Source organism: Ammospiza nelsoni, chromosome 14 (assembly GCF_027579445.1).
Source record: "Ammospiza nelsoni isolate bAmmNel1 chromosome 14, bAmmNel1.pri, whole genome shotgun sequence".
In the NCBI taxonomy this organism is placed as follows: domain Eukaryota; kingdom Metazoa; phylum Chordata; class Aves; order Passeriformes; family Passerellidae; genus Ammospiza; species Ammospiza nelsoni.
In genome coordinates, this window is record NC_080646.1 from 1,511,092 (window position 1) to 1,538,208 (window position 27,117).

The window sequence follows — 27,117 nt, forward strand, 5'->3', positions numbered from 1 at the left end:
ATTGTTGTGGCTTTTGAGGCTCTGGTTTCCCAGGTCCACACAGGCTCCCCACACCTTACGGGACAGGGAATTTCACTGAGGAATAATGTACCTCATGCACTGGAATCGACCACAGATCTCTGATGGAATAAAATTGGTAATTCTCTGAGATGTTTCAGGTATTTCAGTTACTTCATAAGCTCCAACTCCTACAACCTTGAAAATAGCTCCCAATTAAGGCTATGAAGTTGCATTGAAAATGTGATGGCAGACAACAGGAATCCTCTTTGTTGCAAGTTGAGTTTATTTCTTCTTTCTTCTACCAAAAAATCAGATTTTCCCTTCCTGCAGAGGCTTTTTCTGTGCTGGGAGACCATCAGCAGATCCCATTTCTGCCCTCCCTCTCCTTTTTAGTCTTTCCATGTCACTCATGCTCTCCAGAACTCTAAACATTTTCATTGCCTCCCTCTCACAGAACAGCAGGATTTCTTCCAGCATCTCCCAGGATTCACTGTTTATCTTTTTCCACAGGAAAAAGACATTGTTTAATTCACAGATCCTGCTCCCAAAACCTCCTTGTTCCTCATATTCATTACTTCTCTCTAAATGTAGTTTCTTTCACCTGGTTCCAGCCAAACCTAATTCTATTTCTCATATTGTTCCTTCAATTTGTGGAGAGCATTTTGAATTCTGTTCCTGCCCTCCAGAACACTTGCAGGCACATCCAGCACTTGAAGAAGCGGTTTTGTTATCCAGGTCATTAATGAAATAGCTGCAGCACCAAAGGAATACAGAACAGGCTGAGAGCACAACGCTGCACCTCCTCCCTCATTACAGCCCATTTGGGCAGGAGACTTGGGCAAGAACAATGTAAAAAGGCATTAAACTTCACCCTCCTTTGCCTCCTGGAAGTCAGGCCTTTAATAATGTTGCCTGTAAGAGCAAGGCTGTGCTGATCCATGGCAGGGATTGCTTCTGAAGGGAATGCAGCTCTCCTGAAGCCAATTCCAGCAGCTCCTGAGCCTGCAGTGCCACCAGCCCCGGCTCAGCACAGCCCTGGCCTTTCTTTATTGCTGAAATGCTGAAATGCACCCTAAAACTGCCCCAAAGGCCAGTCCTGGGACAGGTCAGGGCCCTTGTCACTAGCCTTTGTCACTCTCTACACATCCAGGGTGTCCCCAGCTGTCTGTCACCCTGGGTTAGGGACACTCCACACTTACATCATTCCCAGGCTGTGTCGCTCCTGGTCTTCATACAACACAAAAACTGTTCCCTGTTTTTCCTGTAAATGAAGACAAAATTGCTTTATTTATTCCTCAAATAGTGGGAATTGTAATAAATGTGTCACAGTAAGTACACACCCAAACTAAGGAGGGCTGGTTTGGGATTGTGTGTAAGGAATTCTTGCTCAGTTTAAATAGATTATTGTTTTAACTTATTGTAGAGAATACAATAAATACAGCAGTCTATTTCACAGCAAATATTTGGGTTTCAAAGCAGTAAGGGATGGTCAAAAGTGTCTTAAAAATTATCTCCTTACACAGTTATTTTTATCAAGAAGCAGGTTAACCCCTAAAAGTCTTATACACACTTAAATTGAAAGAAAAATAAGTGTATGTAGCACTTGGGGACATGGCTTAGTGGTGAACATGGGGGTGGTGGGTTGAGGGCTGGATGATGTTAGAAGTCTTTTTCAAGCCTAACAATTCCATGATTTATGACTTACATTGCTAGAAGTGGTTTTATCATAAAAGACTTTACAAACAAAAATTCTGCAGGAGGAACATCACATTTGTCCCGTGTTTCCTGTTCTTACCTGGGGGTCAAATCCAATGCCGTGAGCTTTGCAGGTGTGCAGGAGGAGGCTGTAGGAGATCCCTGAGAGGCTGCAATGCCTCAGCTGGCTGCTGGCCACGGCACACCGGGGGCTGCTGGGGGCAGGCTGCAGAGAACACCAGCACTGCTCACTGTCACACCAGCTCGGGGCACAGCCCAGCAGCTGAGTGCTGAATTACTGCCTTTGCACCCAGGATTCCTCATTTTCACCATTTATATCAGAACCCAACTGCTGAATGCTGAATTACTGGCTTTGCACCCAGGATTCCTCATTGTCACACCATTTGTATCAGAACCCAACAGCTAAAACGCTGAATTATTGACTGACTGTTCACAAGGGATGGAGGGACAGGACAAGAAATGGATTCAGACTGATTGGGTGGGGTTAGGTGGGATATTGGGAACAAAGTGTTCCCTGGGCTGGAATTCCCAGAGCAGCTGGGGCTGCCCCTGGATCCCTGGGATGTCCCAGGCCAGGCTGGATGGGTTTGGAGCAGCCTGGGACAGTGGAAGGTGTCCCTGCCATGGCAGGGTGGGATGGGATGAGCTTAAAGTTCCCTTCCAACCCCAAAACCATGCTGGATCCTGTGATTCCATAAATGGCTTTTTGCCAGTGAACTCAGCATGGAGTAAGGCTCCATTTGGAGGAATTCCTGTTCCTCACAGGCTCTGCTGGACACAGACATTTCCACAAACCCCTGTTTGACAGATCACATCCACAGAATTGCTCCATGAAGCACATTTTGGTATTTTCACAGCTTCAGTGGTCACTGAGCTCTGTGAGAGCACTGGATCCAGCCTGGCCTTGGACATTCCAGGGATCCAGGGGCAGCCACAGCTGCTCTGGGCTCCTGTGCCAGGGCCTGCCCACCCTGACAGGGAGGAATTTATTCCCAATATTTATTCCCACCTGACCTTGCCCTCTCTCCCCCTTGGATTAAGGCTGGTGCTGCATTAAGTTTGAACTCCCACCAGTGCCAGAAGAACAGAGTTGTTGCTCTGAGGAGCTCTGAGCAGAGCTGTTCCAAACCAGGGCTTTCCTGGTGCTATTTTTAATGTCCCTGGGAGCAGGGACACTGCACATCAAAGCCTGTAATTTACAGTATTTCCCCTAAAATGATATTTGTTTTGACATTGACTCATTTAAGTTGACATAGCTGAAATCCTGATCTAATACATCTCTGCCTGAAAATTAATCATGTTTATAATATTCTGAGAATTAATAACACCCATTGCTCAAGTCATTAACTTAAAAAAGGAGCTTCCAAAATCTGTTTCTCTGCAGTAGGGGACCACAAATAAATGAATGCTTGATAAAATAATCCAAGCAGCAGTTTAACAAGCGTAAACTTGAATGTGGCTGCAATAACACAGAACTATTGTTTAAGGGTTGGCATCAGGTTGATGAGGTGCTTATTTCAGCTACAAAGCATGCATACACATGCATAATGAACTGCAGGATGAATTATTAATGTGTTGCTTATTTAGCCTCATCTGTCTAGAAGATAATGTATCCTAACTATAATGAGTGATTGGTTTTGTACATAATTACAGGAGCAGCAGTATCTAGGAAATTTGTTCTTTCAAAGAAGGAGTTCTAAAAATAAAATCCCTGCACAAACTGCGGGGCTGCTCCGTTTTATCAAAATCAGCCCTACCAGCATGGAGAATATCTAATAAATTAAAAGGGACAGAATCATTATTAACATCATAATTTTACACAAAGTGTTTTACTTAATCATTCATTACAGATCATGTGCAGTAAAAACATTTGTCTCTTGGTTTGTTTCTTTTTCTCTTTGCCTGGGAGACTGGAGTCTTGTAGTTAACTCTTCAGGAGATAAAAATCTCAGAAATACAGAAAGAATTAAAAATAAAGCATAAAATAACAACAATTTATGTTAATTCTGACAGAATTTTAATTTAAACAAAGTTGCTACTTGATTACTTTTCATTTCTAAAACTTGGACTACTGGGACTAATCAGATCTAATTTACTTCTCTCCAACTAAAAGTGGTTGCTTGACGAGAACAATGGATCAAGAGCTCGTTAACCTCTAAATTACAGCTCCATGACATTTTTGGAATGGTGATACATCCCCTCCTCTATGGATGGAAAAAAGGGAGCTCTGAATCTTCTGTCAAAATATGGCAAACAGCTTTTGTTGTCTGTCCATATGTGTATGTACACAGACAGACACTTCCCCATGCTGGCTTTTCTAAAGACTTTTTTTCCTATTTTATAGAGCCCCAGAATATTTGTGTAGGGAAGGGACCTTGAAGCTGATCCCATTCCACCCCTGCCATGGGCAGGGACACCTGGAGCATCCCAGGGTGCTCCAAGCCCTGTCCAGCCTGGCCTTGGGATGGGATTGTTCCCCTTTAATTCCTACTGTGCTGTTAGCCCATGGCTTCATTAACCTGGTAAACTCCAAGACAGCAGTTTAAAACCTGAAGGGAGCAGATTCAGCTCCTCTGGAACAGAACATGAACTGGGAGTTCCATGAATGGTTGTATTCAGGAGCACATCGCTGCTTACAGGTTTTGTCCCCTCGTGCTGGACCCCTTGGCTTTGGCTCTCCTTTGCTCCCAGAGGTGCTTGCAGGATGCTGGAGCCACAATCCACATTTCCATCTGTCAGGTACACCAGGAGCTGACTCAGAGCCAGCTGGTCACTGTAGCCAAGGTCAAGGTCTGTTGCCCACACCTAATCAAAACCAAAGAGGGGCATTCAAATAAATTAAAAAGAACAACAAGAAGAGCAAAATTCAGCAATTGTGAAGGAACATCTCTGCCTGGTTTTGTCCTGTGTGTTGGCATTCCGGTGCTGGGGCAGGGTTGGCAGTGATGGAGATGTGAGGAAGGAATTCCTGGCTGTGAGGGTGGGCAGCCCTGGCACAGGTGCCCAGAGCAGCTGGGGCGGCCCCTGAATCCCTGGAATGTCCCAGGCCAGGCTGGACAGGGCTTGGAGCAGCCTGGGACAGTGGAAATGTCCCTGCCATGGCAGGGGTGGCACTGGAGGGGCTTTAGGGTCCTTTCCCACCCAAACCATTCTGGGATTCCACAAACCACTTCCAAACAGGAACAGCCAGAACTCTTCTGTAACTTCAGAACTAATCCTCCAGGGAGGCTGAGGGAAGCACCATGGATTCTTTCTGCAAGGCTCTCCACCCCAATAACCAGAGCTTGCTTTTCCCAGGAGTTTTTCCCACTTTAAAAATCCCTGTGCCTACTCTGCCAGTGAGAGATGTTCCCACACACCAAGAGCTGCCCTACAGAGGACCTCTTAAAACAAATCTCCCAGTGAACAACTCGCCTCAGCCCTGGAATGGTAAATGGACTCATTATAAGGATATTAAGGGGTCAGGCAGCCAAGGCCTCTTGGAAAAGTGGAGTTAATTTCAGAATCATATGCACAGAGTAATGCCCTTTGGATAATGGGGAATAAATCACCCCAGTAACAGTTGTTAATGTCTAACTGCCAAGTATCTGTTGCTGTATTAAATATCCTATTTGTCAACTTAAATATTTCCTGCTGCACGGTCTAAAATGCAAATTGGATGCTAATGGCTGGCTTTACTTAGTAATAGGGGGATGTTCCCCAATTATAATACTTAATTTTCTTCAATAATTTATTGTTTATCATCACTTCTGTGAGACAGGAGGAACTTTGCTGTCCATTTCTCCTTTCCCAGTGTGTGCCAACCTTTTCAATGAGCCAAATAACAATTATAAGCTATTCACACTGTGGGAGTGTTCCATTAATTTTGATAAATATTATCAACAAATCCGTGTCAATATGTCCTAGATCTTGTCTGAGCTGGGTTTTGCCCTTTCAATTAAAACTTTGCCCTCAGAAAGAAGTGACAAAGCTGAATGAGGGAACCAGGGAGTGAAAATCTCAGATATCTGAGGGCTGTTCACTGGCTCCAGGTGAAGTGTTTGCTCTTATTCCAGACTCTGATATTACACCTGATCTCAAAATCCACACCTGAAGCTTTACTGAACACAAACAGAGCTGCAGGAGGCAGCTGGACTAAAGGGGCACCCTGAAAAAGGTAAAGGGTAGAAAAAGGTACAGCCAAAACATCCCTGTGACTGAAGTGAGTCCCAGAGCAAAATGCAGGGAATGGGCTGAGGATTTAACAGCAGATAAAACATTAACAAACATTCACAAAGCAGCCATCAGCAGTGGATGAATCCATTCCCCCCTCCCAGGGACCCACACAAACCCCACCAGGCGTGGGGCAGATCCTACCTGGTCAGTGCCTACAACTCAAACAGGAGCAAAGGACATTGTTTTCATTTCAGATGGAGACAAAACCCAGTAATTACTCGTGTGATGCATTTCACACCACCTAAACCAAGCCCCAGCCCGCCAGGCTGGCTCCAGTGCCCAGGAGCTGCTCTGGAGCCCCTGCTCCAGGGAATGGCTCCCAAGGAAAGGGCTGGGAGAGCAAGGAAGAACAGAAAAGGCTTTCAGCAGGGCAACCTCTGTGCTGGAAATGATGAGATTGACCAAATTCTGGTTTAAGGAGTTGCTGTTTGCATCCAGAGGGGTTTAAATCGTTTTTGTGTGTGATTTCATCATCTCAGCCCCATTCCTGCTGCTGCCTGTAAAATGAAGAGTTTGGATCTACAGGGGGATGAAGGAAATGTCCATCCCCTCCCCTGCTGTAACAAAGGAGAGCTCCAAAACCCCCTTAAGCTTCACATTCTCCTCAGGTAAAGTCATAGTAATATTTTCATTTTCCAATCTAAGGTGTGGGGAGGAGAAGGAGGAGGAGGAGGAATAGGAGGAAGGCAAACATGGCTGGAAGCCACCTGTCCACCTCCTTCCATCCCTGAGCCCGGGGCTGAACCACCCCTGCTGGAACTCAGAGCAGCCAAATGGTCACTCCTTGGTGCCAGCTGGGATCACCCCCAAGGACTGATTGCCTGGCTCAGGGCTCTCTGAGAACACTTTGGCTGTGGCCATGTCCCCTCCTGCCCTGGATGTGTCCCAGAACATCCCTGGCGTGGGGGAGAGAGGAAGAAGCATCAGATGGCACAAGATTTTCCAGCTTTATCCTAGCAGGGGATTCCCTTTTGCCATGGAAACACAAAAATGTCCTTTAAATCCCCTTTGTGCTGCTACAGAAATGGGGCCTGGACAAGGGGTCTGGCCACATAAATAATCTCCTCCAGTAAATCAGGAGCTCTTAGACATGACCTGTGCAAAGGTAAAGTTTAAGTAAAGAATGATACAACCCTACAGATTAACAAACATCTATTATTGACCCCATCCCCATTTTCTGAGCACACACAATAAGAGCAGGGATGTAATTGTACACATTTGTGATTGGGAGTGTCAAATCCTGACAGGACTGCATGGAAAATTAGCAGAACACAAGGAGTTTGCATCTGAAATGTGGGGATTTTCAGAATTTATGTTCAGAAATTAAAGTGGAACAGAACAGCCTAGAACTGATACTTGATTTTCAAAGTCCAAAGGCAGTAATTAAGATTTTAGATAGATTTAAGACTGGTTTTAGGTCAAGCTAAGCACAGAACAGATTAGGACTCTCCAGATTCCCACCAATGGAAACAAAAGGAGTTAGAAATACATCCTGCAAGACTTGCTGGCTGTTTATCCCAGGGAACATTTGCTTCCAGGGGATTCTCCTTGGGCACACACAGCTCCAGAGCTGGTGCTTTGTGCTGAAGACAGCTCCAGTGAATAAAGCCACAATTATGCTGGAATTCTTTACAGCTTCCATAAAAACGCTTCAGCGTTAGAATGTAAACTTGAGAAGGGAAGGAAACATAAATTCTTAAAGAGTTCCTAAATTACAGCTCGGCTCTCTCTGGTTTAGCTGTTTTATCTGCTCTGCTATCGACGGCTGCGTTATTGTGAAGAGCACCCGTGCTAGTTTTAAAGAAGTGCTTGAGTGATACTGTAAAAATGTCAATTAGTTAAATATTAATGCAGAGAGTGGCTTTTGTGACTTCCCAACCTGCGGGAGGATGGATTGGGGCGGTGCTGCAGGCTCTCCTCCGGCTGCCATCTCGTGGCAGCTGCTGGCATGGGCTGGGCTCGCCCAAAAACTCCAATTGTAGGGCTCTGCCACTCCTCTGTCCTGCTGGGTGATGGTTGGTGGCAGCACTGTGCCTCTTGTTGGAAGATAGCACATAAAAATGTGTTGTTTTTTGTCTGGAGAAAATTGCTGGAATTGTCCAGCCCCAGCACTTTATCCAATTTATTATTCCCTCACTGTTAGGAAAGGCTGGAGCTGTGTAAAAGCCACCAGACCTATGGAAAAGGTGGCTTAGGATCCTGCTTCTCCAAATTATTATGTAAGGAAGTGGATGTGTTAAATATTCCCAGTCAACGCAGTGGATTTATTTGGGTGCAGCTCCCAGCTGGGATCTGACAGCTCTGGGCAGGATTCCACTCCCAGGGACCAAGGTTTGGCTTGGAATGATCATTGTGGAAAATAAAGTGGGAATCAGAAGGGATTCACTCCAAATGATGCACCTCCACTTCTTCCCCATGACACAAAACAGCATCTCCATCTCCCTTCCCTCAGGATCAAGGCACAAACTGAAACTGAGATGGAAATTAATTCCTGAGGCAAACAGGGAATTGTGTGGAGTTCCAGCTTTCCCTGCCCCTTGGATCTCGTGGCAGCCAAGGCTCTGTCTCCCCACTGAGAAAACACACATTGTTCCTTATCCATCCTTTTCTCCTAGTGCTCCAAAAATCAATATTTTATTTTCTGTAAAACACACTTGGAAAGAATTCCTGAATATCCTGTACTTCCAGGAACTGCATCTGAGCCTCCCACCTACTGCATTCAAGGGGACCCTTGTGAAAGGAGTGAGCAAATGTTCCAAGGGTCTGACAGGATTTCTTGTTTGCCAAAAAAATGGTGCTTTCAGGAACACAAGCCTTTGTGTGATCTCTCTCTCACAAGACAGATGGCCTCATTAATTGCCTCCACATCCAGTTAAATTTAAAAACCTGTGCTTAAATAATGTTAAGGTTGTGGTACATGCTGATAAACATAGGAAATGTTAAGGTAAAAATCAGCTGGGAACAGGGAAGAAAACCAAGAGGGAACAGACAGGAATTCTAAGAAGCCACAATAATCACTAAATGATTTAACGTGTCCTTGTTTGTGCCAGGAAATGTCACAACCTCAATAATCCAGGAAGCAATCCTGCATTTCAGTGACCTCCTGGCTTGAGTGGAGCAGTTGGCAGAACTCCCATGGATTTCCATGGGTGAGGATGTCATCCCTTCCTCTTTTTAAAGAACTTCCCATGGAACTTGCCCAGTATGGCTCACCCAGAGTTCTGACTGCAGTGCCTTGCACATCCATTTTGGGAGTCAAATATAGCTGGGATCTGAACTGCAGAGCTCACAGATTACTGTGAGCACAGGTGCCCAGAGAAGCTGGGGCTGTCCCTGGACCCCTGGAAGTGCCCAAGTCCAGGCTGGATGGGGCTTGGAGAAACCTGGGACAGTGAAAGGTGTTAAAATGAGGGGATGGAATGAGATTATTTTTAAGGTTCCTTCCTACCCAAACCATTCCATGATTCCATGATTATTCTGATTCTCTTGTTCACCACAGCCACACTTACAGTGCTGTCAGCTCCCAAAAACCTCAAAGCTCCCCAGTTCCCCACAGCCTTAAAATCCAGGGATGCTCCCTTTTACAGTCAAACACATCCTAAACAGTGAGGTGAGGTCCTCGGTGAAGATCCCGGAAGAAAACAATGGCAGGAGAGTGAAAAACAAGGAGATGCCTCAGGTGCTGTTAGAATACCCCCGTGCTTCCCTCAGCTCGCATGCCCCAGAGTTTGGAAATAGTTTGTTCCAAAGGGCAAAGCTTTTTCCTGACATTCTTTGGAGTTCCATGGGAAAGTTGGGGTTTCTGAGCCTCAGGGAGACAGGGTGAGGTCTCAGACCTGCCCCACTCACCTGCTGCCGCCCCGTTCGGGGATGGGTGAAAGCCACGAAGTCCACAGAGAAGTAGCCCAGCACTCCTTTGGCTTTGCAGGCCTCCCCAACTTTCAGGCAGAGAGCCTGGAGAAGCCCAGGATCCACGGAACGCTGTGGGATGGTGGTGCCAGAGGATCTGAGGGGCCCCTCAGCGTGGAGCTGCTCCCCAGATGCCAGCAGAGTCAGCTCCCCCGTGGGCTCGATCAGCAGATCCACCGTCAGGTTGGCGACGCTGCCCGAGCAGGGAAAGGCTTCGATCACCCCCCCTGGAACGGGACAGGAGTTCCCGTGGGATCAAACCCACCAGTGCTGCCCTTCAGAGGGCACAGGATGGAGCCCCCAGCTCCAAGAGAAACAGCAAATCAGTCAGAGCGAGGGGAGCAGCAGAGCCAGAATCGCGGGTCTCATGGAAGAACAAGGAGTTGAATTTGTGATTTTCATTCCCACTTCCAAAGGGGGTCAGTCCCACACTGACTGGAAAACAATCCCTGGGGTGGCAGGAGAGAATCCAGCTCGGCACCAGCCCAGAACAGCTGGGAAATGCAATGTTGGGATCTGGGGGATGGCAGCTCCTGCTGGGAGCTCATCTTGGAGACTCCCATCCATGTAATGGTCTTAGCTAAGAGTCTGCCTGTGGCATTCACCCACAAGAGGAATTTGGCATGGAAATAACAATTTCCAGCTTGGTTTTCCACAGGAAAATCACCAAGGTAACTGCCTGGCACTCTGGATTTGCCTTTTCCTTGCATATAATGCCATAACCCCATTTATTTGGATTAACAGCTATGTAATAAAATTGGTACTAGATGTGTTAAGTGGCATTATTTAAAAATAAAAATACCTTCAAGGCTTTGATTCATCCTTGCCTCTTCCATAAAGAAATCTATATATTAAATATTCTCACATTTACCTCACATGCTGCAATTCCCTAAAACCTTTCCCCAGATGTGACAGCCTTTGGTGCAGGACCCAAGGATTAAGGAGTTGGTGCTTATGGATTCAGAATCCAGGATAAATATGGACTAAAAGCTTGGATAGGACAAGTGAATGATAGAACAGTGGCCCATAATTCATTGGTAAATGAACATTTGAAGCATAATGGAGAAATAAAAGGAGATAAATATTTAAATGGGCCCAAGACTAACAAGAATATGGCAGACAATATGGCATAATTACTCCTTCTAACACTTCCCAGCGACTTTGCAGTCTTATTTACCTTGAGTAAGAAATGTTTGGAGGAATTTTTCCCATGTAGGGAATCGTTTCTCATTGACTGGCTGTACGTGCTGTGCTAAAAGGCCCGGCAGCTCCTGGGAGATCTTCACCAAAGCTAGCTCCTGCAGAAACAAATTAAATAGAACCACAAGCAATTTTACTACAGAAATGAAAACTGCTTGTGGGGTGATTAAAAACCAGGCCTCCAACAGGCAAAAAAAAAAAAAATGTGGTTACTGTTTACCCACAGTCAGGAAGCCTTTTTTAATTTTTCTGCTTGCTCCTCTTCCCTCCTCCTGCAAACTGTCCTTCTCTGAAAGCCAATCCCCCCCTCAGCACAGCATCTCTCGCATTATAATTTATATCAATAATTGGATCTGGCATCTGAAAATGCCAAGTACTTGGTAACTGCTTTGGGATCAATAGCAGCAGTCAATAACTTGTACATTGCTTGTATTTTGAAGCAGCATATTGAAATAGTCACATATGCCAGCAATAGTTTTGCTGTTCTATGTTTAAGCTCTTCTATCAACCCAAATACCCTTTAGACAGAAAAAAAAAGAGAAAAAGGAATAATCAAGCAAAAGCATTTCTAAAGCAGGAGATATCCTTTTAAATCTGCAAAATATCTGTAACAAATTCCCAAGTGCCCGTGTCTTTGCTGGGATTTGATTAGTCACTCCACAGCTAAAGCAGCTTTTTTCCTAGTTTCAAATTCTTTATTATCACACACACAGCCCAGCCCCATTAAATACAGCAAGTAACTGCTCTGCTTTTAGTGCTCCCCAAAGCCCCAGAAGAACAGGAGCATATAAAGTGCAAGGACCCTGACTGGATTGCTTCAGGCTCCTTTCCTTGCTGCTTCATGAGCCTCCCCTGCTCCCCTGGGGCTCCTTCCCCTGTTTCCATCCCCTCTGCTCAGCTGCAGCAGTGACCAGCCCTGCTCTGGCCCTGCCAAGTCCTCAGCCACCATCACCCCATGCCAGGCTCTGGAGGAACATGAGGAATCCTTGTGGCTGATAGCTAAGAATAGCAAATAAAAAATGAAAGCTGTTTTTCCGGAGCAGCGAGTTTGCAGAGATGGGCTTTGTCATGGAGCACATGATGGAAAGTAACCAAAAATGCAAATTCCAAATGACTTCACTGGGATTTGCCTACCAGCACGAGGAGGATGGAGCAATGATTGGAATCGCTGGATGGTTTGGGGGGAAGGGAACTGAAATCCCACCCTTTTCCACCCCTGCCAAGGCAGGGACACCTTCCCCTGTTCCAGGCTGTCCAAGCCCATCCAGCCTTGGACATTTCCAGGGATCCAGGGGCAGCCACAGCTCCTCTGGACAATTGGGGAATATGGGATGAACTCTGTGTGCAGGAGAGCTGGATAAACCCTGCTGCTGGCTGCAGCCACCCTGAGACTGCAGGAAAGGGATTTTCCACCTGGGCCTCCTCAGCTGCCCAGCCATGGAAGGGGGACAACTGAGGGGAAAAATACCTTAAAAATATGGGTGCTCACATGGTGATGCTGATCTGGGATATGTGGACCCCTATCATATAATAAAGAGGAAAATATGTTCTTGACTTAAAAAATATCACAAAGAAAGGGGTTTAAAGTGGTTTTAGTCAGTAGATCAATACATTGAGCAGCACAACCTCATGGCAAAAACAAAGGAGCACATGAAACATGAGATCCGAACTCAGAATTCACCCAAAAAACAAAGGAGCACATAAAGCATGAGATCTAAACTCAGAATTTACCCAATAATAAAGGAGCACATAAAGCATGAGATCCAAACTCAGAATTTACCCAATAATAAAGGAGCACATAAAGCATGAGATCTAAACTCAGAATTTACCCAATAATAAAGGAGCACAGAAAGCATGAGATCTAAACTCAGAATTTACCCAGCTTCAGGTTTTTACCCTGCTCATTTCCTGAGGATCTGAAGGAGGAATTTTGGATGGCTGAGCTGACTGAAAGAGCAGAGCAGTGAGCAAACACCCATTGGCCTTGTGTAGGTTCGTGTTTGTGCTGAATTATTGCTGAGCCAACAAGGCATGGGCTGAGGTGGCTCATGAAAATCCTGTCATCTTTGGAGGGAGGATGTGAGCCTTGATGGATGGCCTGGAATTGCTGCCCCACAAATCAGCTCCCAGCTGGCAGTGCACCCAGCAACACCTCTGTCATTCCCTCCTCATCCCTGAGACCTGCTGACTCAGGGTATGGAGCAATTTAAACAGAAATATAAAAACAAACAAAGCAAGAGGTGTGCCGCGGCTGCCTGAAAGATTTTGATAAATCACAGGTGGAAAAAAACCAAAACAGAAATGTCTGCTGGATGTGGAGGCATTTGGGAGTGCTGTGCCCAGGTTTGTGTAAGGAACAATTAAAGTGGGACACAGATTTCCAGTGCCACAGTTCTGAGCTGCTTCTCCTTTCACACAGAGCTGGAGGATCACACCTGGCTGTGGAAGAAACCTCCCTAACCTGGCTGCAAAATCAGGCACAACTTCAAGGAAATTTTCTCTTGCACATCTAGGGATGGTGCTTTAGGATAATAAATCATGGAATCCTGGAGTGGTTTGGGTTGGGAGGGAACTTAAATCCCATCCCATTCCATCCTGCCACTATCCCAGGTTCCAGCCTGGCCTTGGACACCTCCAGGGGTCCAGGAGCAGCCACAGCTCTGGGGAGTGTGAAGGATGTGAGCACCAAACCTGTCTGACAGAAACAAAGCAGGATTTTAAACAAATAATCAATTCAAGAAAATCTGCCAAACCTCCCTTGAGCCCCAAGCCCAGGTGGGCTCTCAGAACAAAGCCTGGGCACTCAGGGTGCCCACAGAAGGGACTCACCCTTTAGGGATCAGCTCCTGGAATCCTGGTTGGAGGGTTTTTTGCAACTGTAAGCTCTAAAAAGGCAATAATCCTGATTATAGGGAGTTTTAGTAGGCAAATTCAAGCCCGCATCCAACATTCACTCATGAAGTCAAACCTTTTAAAAGGATCAGTGCTCAGCTGGCTAATTTCATTTAAATTGGACAGTATCTCCAGCAGAGCCTACCAATGTTTTCTCTCTTGATGTGGCCCCAAACAATCCAGGACCACAGGCTCAACAGAAACAGGGAGCATTTGTTCAAACCTTGCAGCTGATGTTTCTCAGAAGCACTAAAAATGAGCAGCTCAAATATTGTTTACATCATGTAGAAATCTTTACATCTCTCCCAATTGGTTTAGCACCTTTTTATAACAATGAAGAAGCACCAAAAAAAAAAAAAATACAGCTTTTCCCCACTAAATGAGAAATAATTTCTCACCCTTCTGCAAGATGAATTTTGAAAGGTTTTCTTAGGCAGTTGCAACACAAAATTAGGACCAAGAGTGGCAGATGTTGAAGGCAGTGGTAGGAAATCTGCTGGAGACAGAAAGAAAAAAGAAAAGCTGAAAAGCTGGTTGAGAAGAAAAATAAATAAATAGGAAGAAGAAATAGAAGCAGGAAGAAAGATCTGGGGAAAGCAAGAGGCTGCAGAGCAGAATGCATAAGATGCAGGGGTTTTTAGCTAAAAACCAGATGGAAAGGATCATTTAGACCTTGCAAGCAAACACAGTGAAGAAAGGAACTCCAAATTCCTTTAAAGGAAAGCCGAGTGGGTCAGAGAGGAATAAAATCAGCAGAGAGCTCCTGAGCAATACAAAGTGCCACGACTCTGCTGCAGTCAGTGGAGCTGTGGCCATTTATGCCACTTGGATGGCACAATGACAATTCCTGCCATTTATAAGCACATCCTTTCTCCTGTGAGCAGTGGTGCTGGGATAATTCTCTCCAGCCTGGGTGGGAGCTGGTCCAGCCCTGATGTTCTCAGTGACACCAGCAACCATGGAAGGAGCCAGCGCCTGCTGCCCAAATGTCCAAGTAACTGCCATTATTTCCTGTTTTGCAAATTAGACTGATTGGGCACTTTTTTCTTATTCAGACAGGTCCACCCCGGCCAGAAGCACAAAGTACCACAGTGAACTGAATAAATGGAGAGATCTCTAAAACTGGGAATGGCTTTGGAAGCAGCACACTGAACACCCTCTATCTTCTTAAAGCGTGCAACCTGATTTAAAGCCCGGGCTTTTCAGTGTTAACTGCAAATTTTAAAATTAAAAAAGTGCCAATTCTGCCTTCCCCAGAGCTGGGAAAGCATGTTCCGAGCTCGGGTCCCATCGTGGCAAACAGCCGTCATTACCGCCTCACACAAATGCTTTTCCTATGTAAAATTGCTTTGTAAAATATTTGCTCCATCTGCTGAAAGGAGCAAAGACAATTTTCCCTGATAGCTAATGGCCCATTTCAGCTGCCTGCCATGGAGGGGGTGCAGAAGACAGAGCCCACAATCCTGCACTTGCCTGGGCTCATCCTCGCTGCCCGCCGGGCCGGCGCTGCTCCCACTCAAGGGTTTGTGGGGCTGGGGCACATCTGCCAGGCCTCAATGAACCCCACAGACGGGACAGCCCCTTCCAGGCTGCCACAACCAGGAGCTGAGCTCCTTTTCAAAGCCCCAGCCCTTCAAGTGCTGCTCCTTTTCTCACACCACATGGGGCCACGGCTCTGCGCGCTCAGGGTCTGGGCACTGAAAGATCAAGCACTTCTTTTAATTCTAAATTCAACCACAGACACACAAAAACCCCACAAAACCCCCTCTGCCCTGCTCCAAACCCCCTCCCAAGCGCTCCTTTCATTGTGCACTTTCCTATTTAGCATCCATTGAAAAGCACATGTTTACATTGTGCCCTGAACTACTTCAACATCTGCTAACAGACCAATAAAAAATAAATAAACCAGGATTGTTTAGGAAGAGAGATCCTTCCTATTTCCTGCAAACACTCCGAAAGTGGCAGCGGCAATTTGCTGCCAGATCCCTGCTCGGAAAACAATCTATGCAGGGAAATCAAAGATCAAATCTGTGCTGCAAAAATCAGCCAGGAAAAGGATCTTCAAAGTGCTGTGAACTCCTCAAATAATTCTGCTTGTTTATCCACTGAATGTGAATTTAGGATCAGGATAATTTTATTAGTTAGTTTGCTTTCTAAACTAAATAAATATTCCAAATTGTGTCTTTTGCAAGGTGCATCCTGCATGTGCAAGGTTCCCCACATCTTCCTTCAGAGCAAAGAAAACATGATTGTCACGATCTTCAAAAATCTGTCTTCAGAACAATAATCCTGTATTTATTTTAAAGGCAGCATTTGTAAGTTCAGGACATTGGGATGTTGATTCTCACATAAAATGAGACCAGGAGTGTTTGAAGGCATTTTCCTGTATTTTAGAGAGATTTCTGCAAGTGCATTTTCTGTATTTTAGTGAGATTTCTGCAAAGGCACAAACAATTCTGGTGTCCTCAGAAGAAAATTATTTTCGCAATTAATTGACTTCCCTTTTTTTCCATCTCTATAAAATTGCTACACTTCTGTGACTTGCTCTCCTTTCTGGTTTGTACCTCTAAACAAAATATTCTAATGAATTCCAAAAATGTGGTTTCAGAAAGGAAAAAAACCTTATATGGAAAATCCACAGTCACTTCTCAGGAATTTTATGGAAATTGCTGTAATGCTACAGGAATTGTCAGACAAAACCTGCATTGTTTTTCACAAACAACACACACTTAAACTCCCTTTATTCCCAGAGTTGCCTATGCGTTACTTTTTGGATTTTAGCAAAACAAACATTTTTAAAATAATCCAAGCAGGCATTTTATTGGCTGCACCAACATTAAGGCATTTCAGATTTCTTTAGTGCTCCTGCTTTATCCTCTCCTTCCCCACTGTTATTGCTACAAACTGGCACTTAAATTCAATTGATTCAAAATATTCTGGATCCATATGGCCTCAAACCCTGGAGCTGAAGTTCTGATATTGCCTCACTGCTGTTTTCTAGCATTTGCCTCTCCTCCAGTCCCCAGATGGTGGAAGTAACATTTAAACCTCCTTTTCCTCTGCCTTGTACAATAGACCTTGGCACCATTTCAACTGTTTACTCCGGTAATTAACAGCACTGATACCACAACAATTACAACTCCTACAATCTTAGCACAATAATGCTATGAATTAGTGAGAGCTAATGGCTGGAAGGTATAGTGGTTCCAGACTGAGATCTGTGCATTTCTCGAATAAAATAAAAGGTAGGAACAGCACGCTGGCGGTAGACAATGATTACCTAGTAATTAGTTTACACAAAGCTTCCTATTTAATGGCAAAACGCTGTAATTAACGCGTGACAGAAAATCAAAGGGTACTTTGTAAGCATATGAAAAATTAACACTGCAGGCCTATAGCTTTATGTACTGATTAGGAGCATATTAAATCAATAGGACACACAGCCCAACAGCTTGCAGAGCCCCTGCTTGTGGTTCAGGGATGATATTCTGGGTTTCACCAAGCCCAGGGACACAAATCTGCTTTATTTCACCTCAGATTTGCTCATCACGTGCAGATAATCTCAATAAACTGAGGGTCGTCTGCAGGTGCAATGAATATTTCAATTATTTGGAATAATTGCTCTGCTCTCACTAAAAACCCTCCAGCACTGCTCCTTTCCATCACTGAGCTCTTCCTGAAGTCTTTGGGCTCCTTTTCTTTCCCTGTTAAACATGATATCAGTTAGAAGAAATGCTAAAATGCTGGAAATGCATTTTCTGGGGATCTGTCAGGGTTTCTGGCCCTCTTGAGGCTGGAAGAATTCCACACCTGCAATTGCACGTGCACAGCTGGCTCCTTCCTTGAGAACCCCCTCCGTGGGCTCTAGGTGTTACACTCAGATCAATCAACAAAAACTCAGGAAAAAAGCAGTGTTAGGAAGCTCTGCTGTGTTCAAAGGGGGTCAGGAAGGAGTGTGCTGGCACTGGCAGGTTTCTGAAATTACGTTTTTGATGGATTGGCTTTATCCTGATTTGTTTGCACACACATCCTCCTCTGAGTTCCTGAACTCAGCAAAGAAATAAGATGTGGAAATCTCAGTGCATGGAATTCATCCAAGCAGGACACAATCTGCTCCCCTCTATTCCTAACTAATCCCAAAATTCATCTATTACTTCCTGCAGGACTTTTAAAAGCTGACCAAAAAATGGTTCATTTAAAGAAGCATCCTGCATTTTGCATTCCTATTTCCCAACAGCGATCATTGCAAAATCCTGCAAGCAGCATCCAAATCTTGTTTTAGGTGATTCAGACCAAAAATTGTCCAGAATTGTCCTTTTGAAAAGGTTCTGATGTCCTCATTGTAATAAATAAACTGCATTAATTAATTAACTGCCTTCAAGGAAAAAAAAACAGAGACAAAATCCTCTGACTCAACTGGAGGAGTAAAACTCAAACATTTTTCTAGCAGGGGATGCCCAAGTGCATTAAATCCTTTTTTTTTTCCCTATTTGATGATATTTGACAGATATTTGATGGAGAGTTTTGAAATGGCTGTGTAGCTACCAGTTTTAAGGGCTTGTTCAGAGAGTATTTGTTGCTTGTTTTTCTGTGTCTTGTTCTATCCCTGGATTTTCAGCTCTTCTTTATCCCTTTGTCTCCAGCCTGATCTTTGTTCTTTTCAGACTTGCTGCTAGATAAACTCACATCATGTTGTTGATCCTGGTGGTTAATTAAGTCACAGGGCAATAAAAGATAATTCTAAAATTAATTTCAGTAGTAATTTAATCTAGTGATTTACTACAATTCCACATTTATACAAGAGGATGGGATCCTGCAGTCCTGTGTTATTTATATAAAGGGACTTGTGAAAAGAAGAAAAAAGGCAAGGCCAACAAGAAGGTGATGTTCTCTTTGCCCTAAAAGGGAAGAGTCTTGGGAGTTTGAGTTCCTAAGAAAAAGGAAAATATGAAGACAGAGTGAGTTTATCCATTACTTGGATACTCTCCCAGCCTCCAAGAAGTCAGAATCCCTCTAAACCAGAGATTGTGTCAGCAATAATGAGAATTTTTCATGAATTTAGTCTCCCAGCAAGGGTCCATAAAAGTTTGAGTGAGATTTTCCAGAATCTGAGCTGCTGACTTGGAGCAGGAATGAGATGCCCAGCTAAACTATCTATTAATAAAGACTATGGATATCTTAATCCAGATATTCCAAAAAATTATTCACTTTTTCTTACAGCAGCAAAAACACTTTTTGTGCTATGCATGGGGTGACTGCAGCTTGAACTAGTACAGAAAACCTGCAGATGTTAAAAATGAATTTATTTGTTCCCTACAATCATCATTCACCCTACAGGATACTGAGTCTCCTTATCAGATTAACTGTTTTTTGGGGTTTTTTTGCACACAACCAGGGCCAGACCCTGATGGTTTTTTCCACACTGGAAGATGTCTCCAGAACCAACCCCACAAGTGCCAAAAGTTCAGCAGTTCTCTGGATATTGAACCATTGGAGCTGGGCCTCAGGATGAAATTCCTCTGCTGACAGACTCAAGCAGTGCACAGGGGGCTGATGGACTTGGAGACATTTTGCAGTTTATGAATTCAACCCTTCCTGCAGCTGCAGATTAATTGTTCAGATAACTCAGAGGCTGCATTAACCCATCCATAATCCTGTCGTGCATTTGGGGCTGCCCCGATGCTGTATTTGCATTGAGGAATCTAAAATCAGGCTCATTTTTAGCTGGAATAGATTTTTACACAGTTCAAACTCACCAAGTCCATTATTTTTAATCTGTTGCCTACTCCACGCCACTGAGGAGAATCTGGGTGGCGTGTCTTAAACTGCTATGCAAATGATGCTATTTGTAAGTATTACCATAATTTAGTGCTTACAGTCATGTTCTCATTTCTAATAATTCCACCAGAATGGAGAGGCTTTTCACTGTGCTGCTAGCCTGCAGGATAGTCTTTCATCAAGAAGCTGAATTTTTTAATAACCTGCCAGCATCCGTTTGTGTGTGGCAGTGACACGACGTCTTCATTATCAAAGGAACCAGGTCCCCACACTGCACCAGGACATGAAAGCACAAACTCCTGCTTTGATGTTTAAATGTGGATCATTACAATGGTGTTCCCTGACAAAGGAGTGTTTTAATCCCCTGCTCTCCCTGTGCTGAGGCTGGGGAGGCTGTGAGTCCTTGTTTCAAAAGAGGGTAAACGTGGAAGGCAGGGAAATTGGAGAAACGTTCAAGGTGCTCAGAACAGCAGCAAGTTCCACACTTTGGAATCAGAGAGGTTGGATTGGGAGGGATTTTCAGGATCATCCTGATGCCTCAGCTTTCAGCTTTCATATTTTTCAGGTTCTGTGCTGCTTTAGTGGGTGGGTCTGGGCTTCACACGAGGGCATGGTGAGCTCTGTGCACAGAGCAGGGACACAAAACAATTCCTGCTCCAGCTGGGCACCAAGCACAAATGACCCAAATCTCAGCCCAGGAGCACAAACCCCGTGGGCTGCAGAGAGAAAAACAAGCAGGGTGGGACTGCCTGGCTCAAGCTGCAATGGGACAATGAACTGCAAGGTGCAAATGGAGCAGAGCTGATCCCAGGGACAGAGCCCGTGCCCGGCCGTGCATTTTGGGGCCATTTTGGTTCATCTTGGGTGCAGCCCTGGCTGGGCTCTGGCGCTGCCCAAGGTGGATCCATGGAGGAGATGCTGTCAATAAATCCCTGCTTTGTTCTGGAACTCTGCCCAGCCTCTGCTCCAGCTCAGCCTGCCCAAGGCATCGATCCCATCCCATCACCTCCCACCATCCCAGGCTGCTCCAAGCCCTGTCCAGCCCAGCCTGGGACATTTCCAGGGATCAGGAACCCAGAGCTTCTCTGGCCAACACTTTGGCAAAGGCCACGTCAGCACTGGCCTGGAACTGTCTGCTGACTTTGGGAAATGACATCAAATTCATTATTCCATGTTTGTTTCCCAACTTCCAACGTGTGTTTGCATTTAGGGGTTTCTCACTGGTTGTACCCAAGCTCGAGGCAGTAAAAAGGAAGTCTGGGCTCACTGTGGCCTTTATGCAGAAGCACTTAGGAACAGAATGAGAAAGGCACAGAAACAGGGAATGTCACTGCTATCAGGGACAGAACTGCAGTGCTGGCTCCTGGTTGTGTCCTGGCTCAGGTCTGGGGGCAGGCCCTGGACACATCCTGAGCTTTGTGTCCCACTGGGGTGGAATTTCAGGGGCTGCTTCATCCTGCCTGACTTGCAGATCAGAGGAATTATCCCTTCAGCTTTCTATCAGGAACTGTTTTATAATGTGAAATTATTCTGTATCTGTCAAACACAGCAGAACCGTAATCAGCCCAATTTGAAACTTTAATATACAATATAATTCAATCAACCCCAAATTTCAAACCCATTTTGATTGAATTTAAAAAAATCAGAGGAGCTATAATGAGTAGTTTATGTAAATTAAACAATTTTTCTGGATACATTCCTTCTGGCTTTAAAACCATTACATTAGGAATGAATTTGGCAAGATATACAGAAATATCAAATGCTTATTGAAATTAAGACATTTAAATACCAATGAATATTTAAACTACAAATAGTTCTTGGAATGCCAGAATAATGAAGTATGGTTTCATATGGATTTTTCTGCAGTTAAAATGTATCATCTTCCAGCCTCTCAATCCTGGGGATTCTTAGGAATCCAGGAGTGCCTGAGTTCATGCTCTAATGTTTCCCTTAGTTAGATTTTTACAGATGGCTCTCCTTACCTGAACATCCCTGGTAATAAAACTTACAGCAGCTTAATGATCACCAAAACCTACAAGTGTCATCTCATACAGGTTTAAAAGTTATTAATGAGGCAAATCATCCAGAAAAAATAATCCATAGAAAACCAGCTGAAAAACCAATCAGTTTGTACGAGTTCAAATTAGTGGCGGTCAGCTATTTTAATCCCAATCCTAATTAATCTTTGTTTCAATAATTCCAAATTTCTATGGAAAGAATTCCAATGGAGATTAGGCTGTGCTGCCTATAAACCTTCCTTTATATGTCTTCACAAAAATATATAAAATTTTATATGTATAAAAAATGTATAAACCCTGCCTTTTATTGCATAGGAAGTGTTACAAATCCTTCCACAGTTGGCTGCCAGGCATTCCTTCATATTTTGGAACATTTTTGAATATTATTTTGGAATATTTCCCTGTTTTATTTGAATTACTGCTGCTTTGTGAAGCCAGGCAGGGCTGTGATATCAACATTTACCTTCCAGTGAAGGCTCAGGGAGGAGATTTGCAGCGAGCAGGGACCTCAGGGGACATAAAGAGCCAAGACAACACAGTTTTGTTACTCACACGAGCCTGGCTCTCGCTCCACACCCCGGGGCCGTGCTCCTGCTGCTCCCTCTGGATCCAGGGCTGGCATTCCAGGTGAGAAATGACATCACAGAAGGCAGTGCCATCTCCTGCACGCTCATCATCCACCTTGAAGAGCCAGCGCTGCACCTCCAGGTTGTCCAGGATGAGCTGGCTGAGGGCACGGAGCAGCTGCAGGGCAGGGACACAAAACCCTTCACACCTCCACCTCCCAAACATTGATTTGGGACATTTATTAATGTTTATTTTCCTAAATACATGTGGGAAATGGATTTGTAGACAATTCTCAAAGCCCGACAGAAGGCTCACATAGTGTGATGACTTAGCTGACTTATTTGAAAGACAGAGTTTTGCACCTTGGCTAAAGGAGCTTTAAGCTTCTATATATTGATTATTAAGATTATATACATTATTATATATTTATATATAAAATATTATATATTAGAGAATATATACTATATTTTAGACATTATATATTATTTATAGTGTAATTATTTATTAAAATAAGTTTCTATACATTGATTATTACAGTGACAACGTCAGTGATAACGCCCTGTGTACTTCCTTGTGCACAGCAATCCATGAACAAAACCATCAAAGAAGTTTTTTCTGTCTAAGAGAGAGAGGGGGAAATGTGGGAAATGGATTTGTAGGAAATTCTCAAAGCTTAACAGAAGACCCATAGTGGGCATCCATATGCAAAGCTTGAGCTAAGAAATGCTGATTTAGAAATGCCCTGGAACAGGACAGACATTGCTGAGAGAGAAATGGAACTAGAAACAATTTCAAAGGATGGCCTTACAAATAAAACTAGATATTTTAGAGAAACAGAACTATGAAAGATGCATTGTAGGTAGGACCCACGAGGGGTAATTTTAGATGACTGGCTTTAAGGCATTTACAGCATGGTGTGGCCAAAGCTGATAGACCAAGAAACACTTGAATGTAATTAGGAATTAGTTGGCTTCTGACTGCAATGGCATGAATTATAACATCTGTATTGTCTGAAAATGGAATAAAAGCTTTAAAGCACCTCTCAGTTGCCCATCTCTGGGTCAGGAAAGGGCATAGTCCAACAAACTGGGTTCCTTTTCTCAGAGGTGTTTGTGTTGTTACAGCTGTTTGGATGTGGATTGAAAGCTGCCTTTGAGGACATCCCTGTTTTCTGCACAGAGGAATTTGCTGCCCAGGTGTTATTTTTTTGGTTTTGTCTGATGTTTTGGATCACCAGGAGTGCTCCATGAATGTTTGTGACAGGGAACAACGTGGGATGGACGATGCTATTTGCAGAAATGTGCCAGGGTAGCACCAGCCCAAACAGCTGGGAAAGGCTGCTGCTGGAGAGGGCAGCCCATGGTTATAAATGCACGGAGGAGGTACCAGGCAGGCTTTATAAAAATGCTAATTATTTATTTGTGTATGTACACAGATTTAAATGGCTTCCAAATGCCTTTTGCCCAGCTGGTGCAGGATGCAATTAGCTTCTTAGAAACTGCAAATGACTTTGAACCTGCTGAAAGTATTCTCAGATCTTGTTGCATTGGCTGGAGTCTTCTACGTTTTACGGAGTAATTTGAGGGATTTTTGTTTCTTTTTTTTTAAAGATTGACCTAAAATACAATTACATGTGTTCCATTTGTGGCTTTTGAGAATCACATAAATGTGTTTTTCTTGAGGGCTCCCCCTACAGTAATGAAAAGGATCAATAATCCTGTAAGGACTGCACCAATCACAAAGAATTATGTGCTATCTTTAAGTGAAAATTGAATTGTGCTTTACCATGGTGTCACCTCACTTTGATTATTTAACCTAAAATGTCAATATTTCATACAAGCAAACAACAGAAGGAGAAATTCCATAACCCTGTAGGATGAACCAGAAGTATTGTTAAATAATTTACGTGAATCAAATAAATCAAACAGCTGTTTTGTAGGTCATTGATCATATATTTATTTCATCTACTGGAGAAGTAGCAATGGATTTGTGTAGCTTAGACTGTTCAGTGCTAAAGGTGATTAATAAAAACTAAAGCAATGTGAAAAGCCTCTTGAAGAAGCAGGAGCACCTACAAAAAACCTTAGCAATGATTATTTTCCTGGATGAGAAGTAATACCACCGTAAAAATGTTGAGTTTTTTAAAAATAAATATGTAAACATATCATTGTAAATTGCAAAATCAGCTTAGAGAATAAAATACTGAGGGACTGGCTGCAAAATAAACATGTAAAATGGAAGTACAGAAACCTCTTGTGCCTCGTAATTTCAGTTCAATAGGGTTTTCTTATTTTCCTACTGGTCATGCCAACAAGAGAGATGAATTTAGCAATGATAGGCTGCAAAGTAAAACTGCAAAGATGCTCAGTGGGAACAGGCTCATTGAAGGGAGATTTCTTCCCCTTAGAACAAGGATTTTTGGAAAATGTGCATCTTCAGTCACTGGTAAAATGGATTAATTTCATGACTTCACCAGCACAAGCTATCTCAAATATTGGACCAAACACTTTTATATCCTCAAGCCCATGAAGAGCCCCAGGGTAATTGTGTTCCTTCCTGCCTTGGGCACAAACTGCATTTAATTGAGCCAAGAAAGGACCCAACCTCACCCAAGACTCGATCAAACCCATGAGGGTTTGGGAGTTACTAATGGGAAAATAGTTGGGAGTTACTATTGAAAAATAACCCAGCATCCAGAAAAAAAACTGCTATGACTATCAAAGTTCAGTTAGAAAAGAAAAATAAATAGCAAAATCCCTAAATGTGCCACAAAATTTGCTAAAAATCAAATCCCAATCAAGAGGTTGGGTTGGCTTCAAGCAAAGCCCCTAAACCTGCCACAAAGTTTGCTAAAAACCAAGTCCCAGCCTAGGCACTGTAGGTTAAATATTTGCAATATAAAACTTGATGAGGGTTTCATCAGTGGAGTTCTTGGCATGCCCCAAATGCTCACCTGCTCCCTGCTGTGGATGTCCCCCTCTCCAGGAGGGGTTGGCACTCCTGCATTGGCAAAGATTCTCTTGCTGCCAGACTTGGTGCTGCAGAGCTGAGCCACTGCTGGCTCTGAGCCCAGAAGTGGCACCTGGAGCTGGTCAGCCACAGCCAGCTCATCCAGGTGGGGAACACCCCCAACCATGTAGGCATCCCTGCCCTGGAGCAGACCCCGGAGCCTCTGCAGCGTCCTGGGGCTGTACTTGAGCACCGTGGCCAGGCACATGTGGTGCTCCTGCAAAAAGAGAACATTTATTCTTCATTTATTCTTATGAAAAGTGGGTTTTTTTGTTGTTTTTTTTTTCTCCTCCCCCTAATTCCTAATGTTGCCCACAATAAATACATTATTAATAGCAGGCTGGGTTATGACCTATCCTGTAGCTTAGCAGTTTAAATTGATAAAAGCTGTTGGGGTGAGGCTCCATAATCGTGCACATCTTTAGTGGGTTGGAAATGGCCTCGTTGGGAATAGAACTAATTACTACACATCTGTATTTATTTGATCCGTGTGGAATTATCCTTCTGTCAGGCACAGAGGCTGCTGGCCTTTGGATAATAGTGATTCATCTCAGCAACACTCCTGGCATGGTTTAACTCCAGAGCTCCTCAAAATCAATAAAAAAATGAAGAATCCCCCCCTCCCTATAGCAGGGAATGTATTTCACATACAGTTCAGGGTATTTGAAGTGATTCTCTGAGAATAAAACACTTTGATTTACAAAAGCTTTCAGTGCTTACATTAAATTACTGGGGATGAACATTTCCATTTCACAGGAGCTCTGATTGCTGATCTAAAGGAGCACTTAAGGAGAGGGGAGCAGTTTTGTAGTAGGGTTTTTTTTAGCTTAAAACACAAAGGTACCAACTTTTTTGAAGAAATTTTTCATTTCTTCCCAAAAAAAAATCTATTGCTGAACAAGCAGCTCATGACATACCCTACAAACTGAATTTAATTAAGAATATCAGTCATGGCAGGTGAAACCTCAGAAATGTTTTAAACAACATATATCCCATGCATATATTCCGATTATACTCCCAAAAATATACTGAGGATGAGACACGTATAGAGAAATCCACTGCAATAAACTGTCATGAACAAATCATAATCCCAACAAGGAGAAAATCATCTTCCTATTGAGATTTCATCTCATTTAGGCCTCAGGAATTTTCAGGATAATGTAAATCCTGGATTTGCCAGGGATTTTCCAGCACTGAAGGACACAGAATATTTTCCTCCCAAGTCCTGGATGTTCATTGCCAGGGACTGAAGTAGAAATCCTGATTTGGACAGGGAGGATGGTGCTGGAAAAGAACACAAGGAATCTCCTTGGTGCTTCCTCACACCAAACACAGCTCCAAAAGTGCCCAGATCTCTCTGTGAAGGAGTTGAGCACCCTGCAAGGACAGCAGGAATGAGACAATCCCCAAAGCTCCAGCAGAAAAAGAGAATTTTCAGATGAAGTTTCAGATGAAAAGAACAGCAAACAAATCACCTGGAGCCCTTTTGCTTGGATCAGTTTTAAAGCCCAGCCCTTGCAAGCCCTGCTCCATGGATGGATTCCCTTTGCTGAGCCCTGGTCCCAGCAGGGCCTGGCCCAGCCCAGAGCTCTGCCTGCAGGAACAGGATCCATTCCCAGCCTGGGGCCAGTGGGGCTGTGGGGAGGAGATCTGCTTTGTGCCCCTCGATAATGGATTTTACAGCTAATTAAGGAGGTCAGGCTGTAAAAGCTGCTTCATTCCTGCTTTTTGGGAGGGCTAGAGCTGCCAGGGTATATGGAAGTGGGAGGGAGAGCAGGGAAAAGCAGAACTGAGGGATTCCAGCAGGAACAGG

The 27,117-nt window shown here is 44.0% G+C and overlaps 1 protein-coding gene across 1 annotated transcript in view; it reads right to left on the reverse strand.

Moving 5' to 3' along the window:
• IQCH (IQ motif containing H) overlaps positions 1 to 27,117 on the reverse strand; it is a 61,209-nt gene that overhangs the window by 1,848 nt on the left and 32,244 nt on the right. The window contains exons 16-22 of the mRNA XM_059482581.1: positions 25,249 to 25,521; positions 22,281 to 22,472; positions 11,018 to 11,138; positions 9,781 to 10,067; positions 4,354 to 4,521; positions 1,796 to 1,921; positions 1,200 to 1,261 (exon numbers count right to left, since the gene is read on the reverse strand). Of these exons, the coding sequence (XP_059338564.1) occupies positions 1,200 to 1,261; positions 1,796 to 1,921; positions 4,354 to 4,521; positions 9,781 to 10,067; positions 11,018 to 11,138; positions 22,281 to 22,472; positions 25,249 to 25,521 (1,229 nt within the window). The remainder of the gene's footprint in view (positions 1 to 1,199; positions 1,262 to 1,795; positions 1,922 to 4,353; positions 4,522 to 9,780; positions 10,068 to 11,017; positions 11,139 to 22,280; positions 22,473 to 25,248; positions 25,522 to 27,117) is intronic.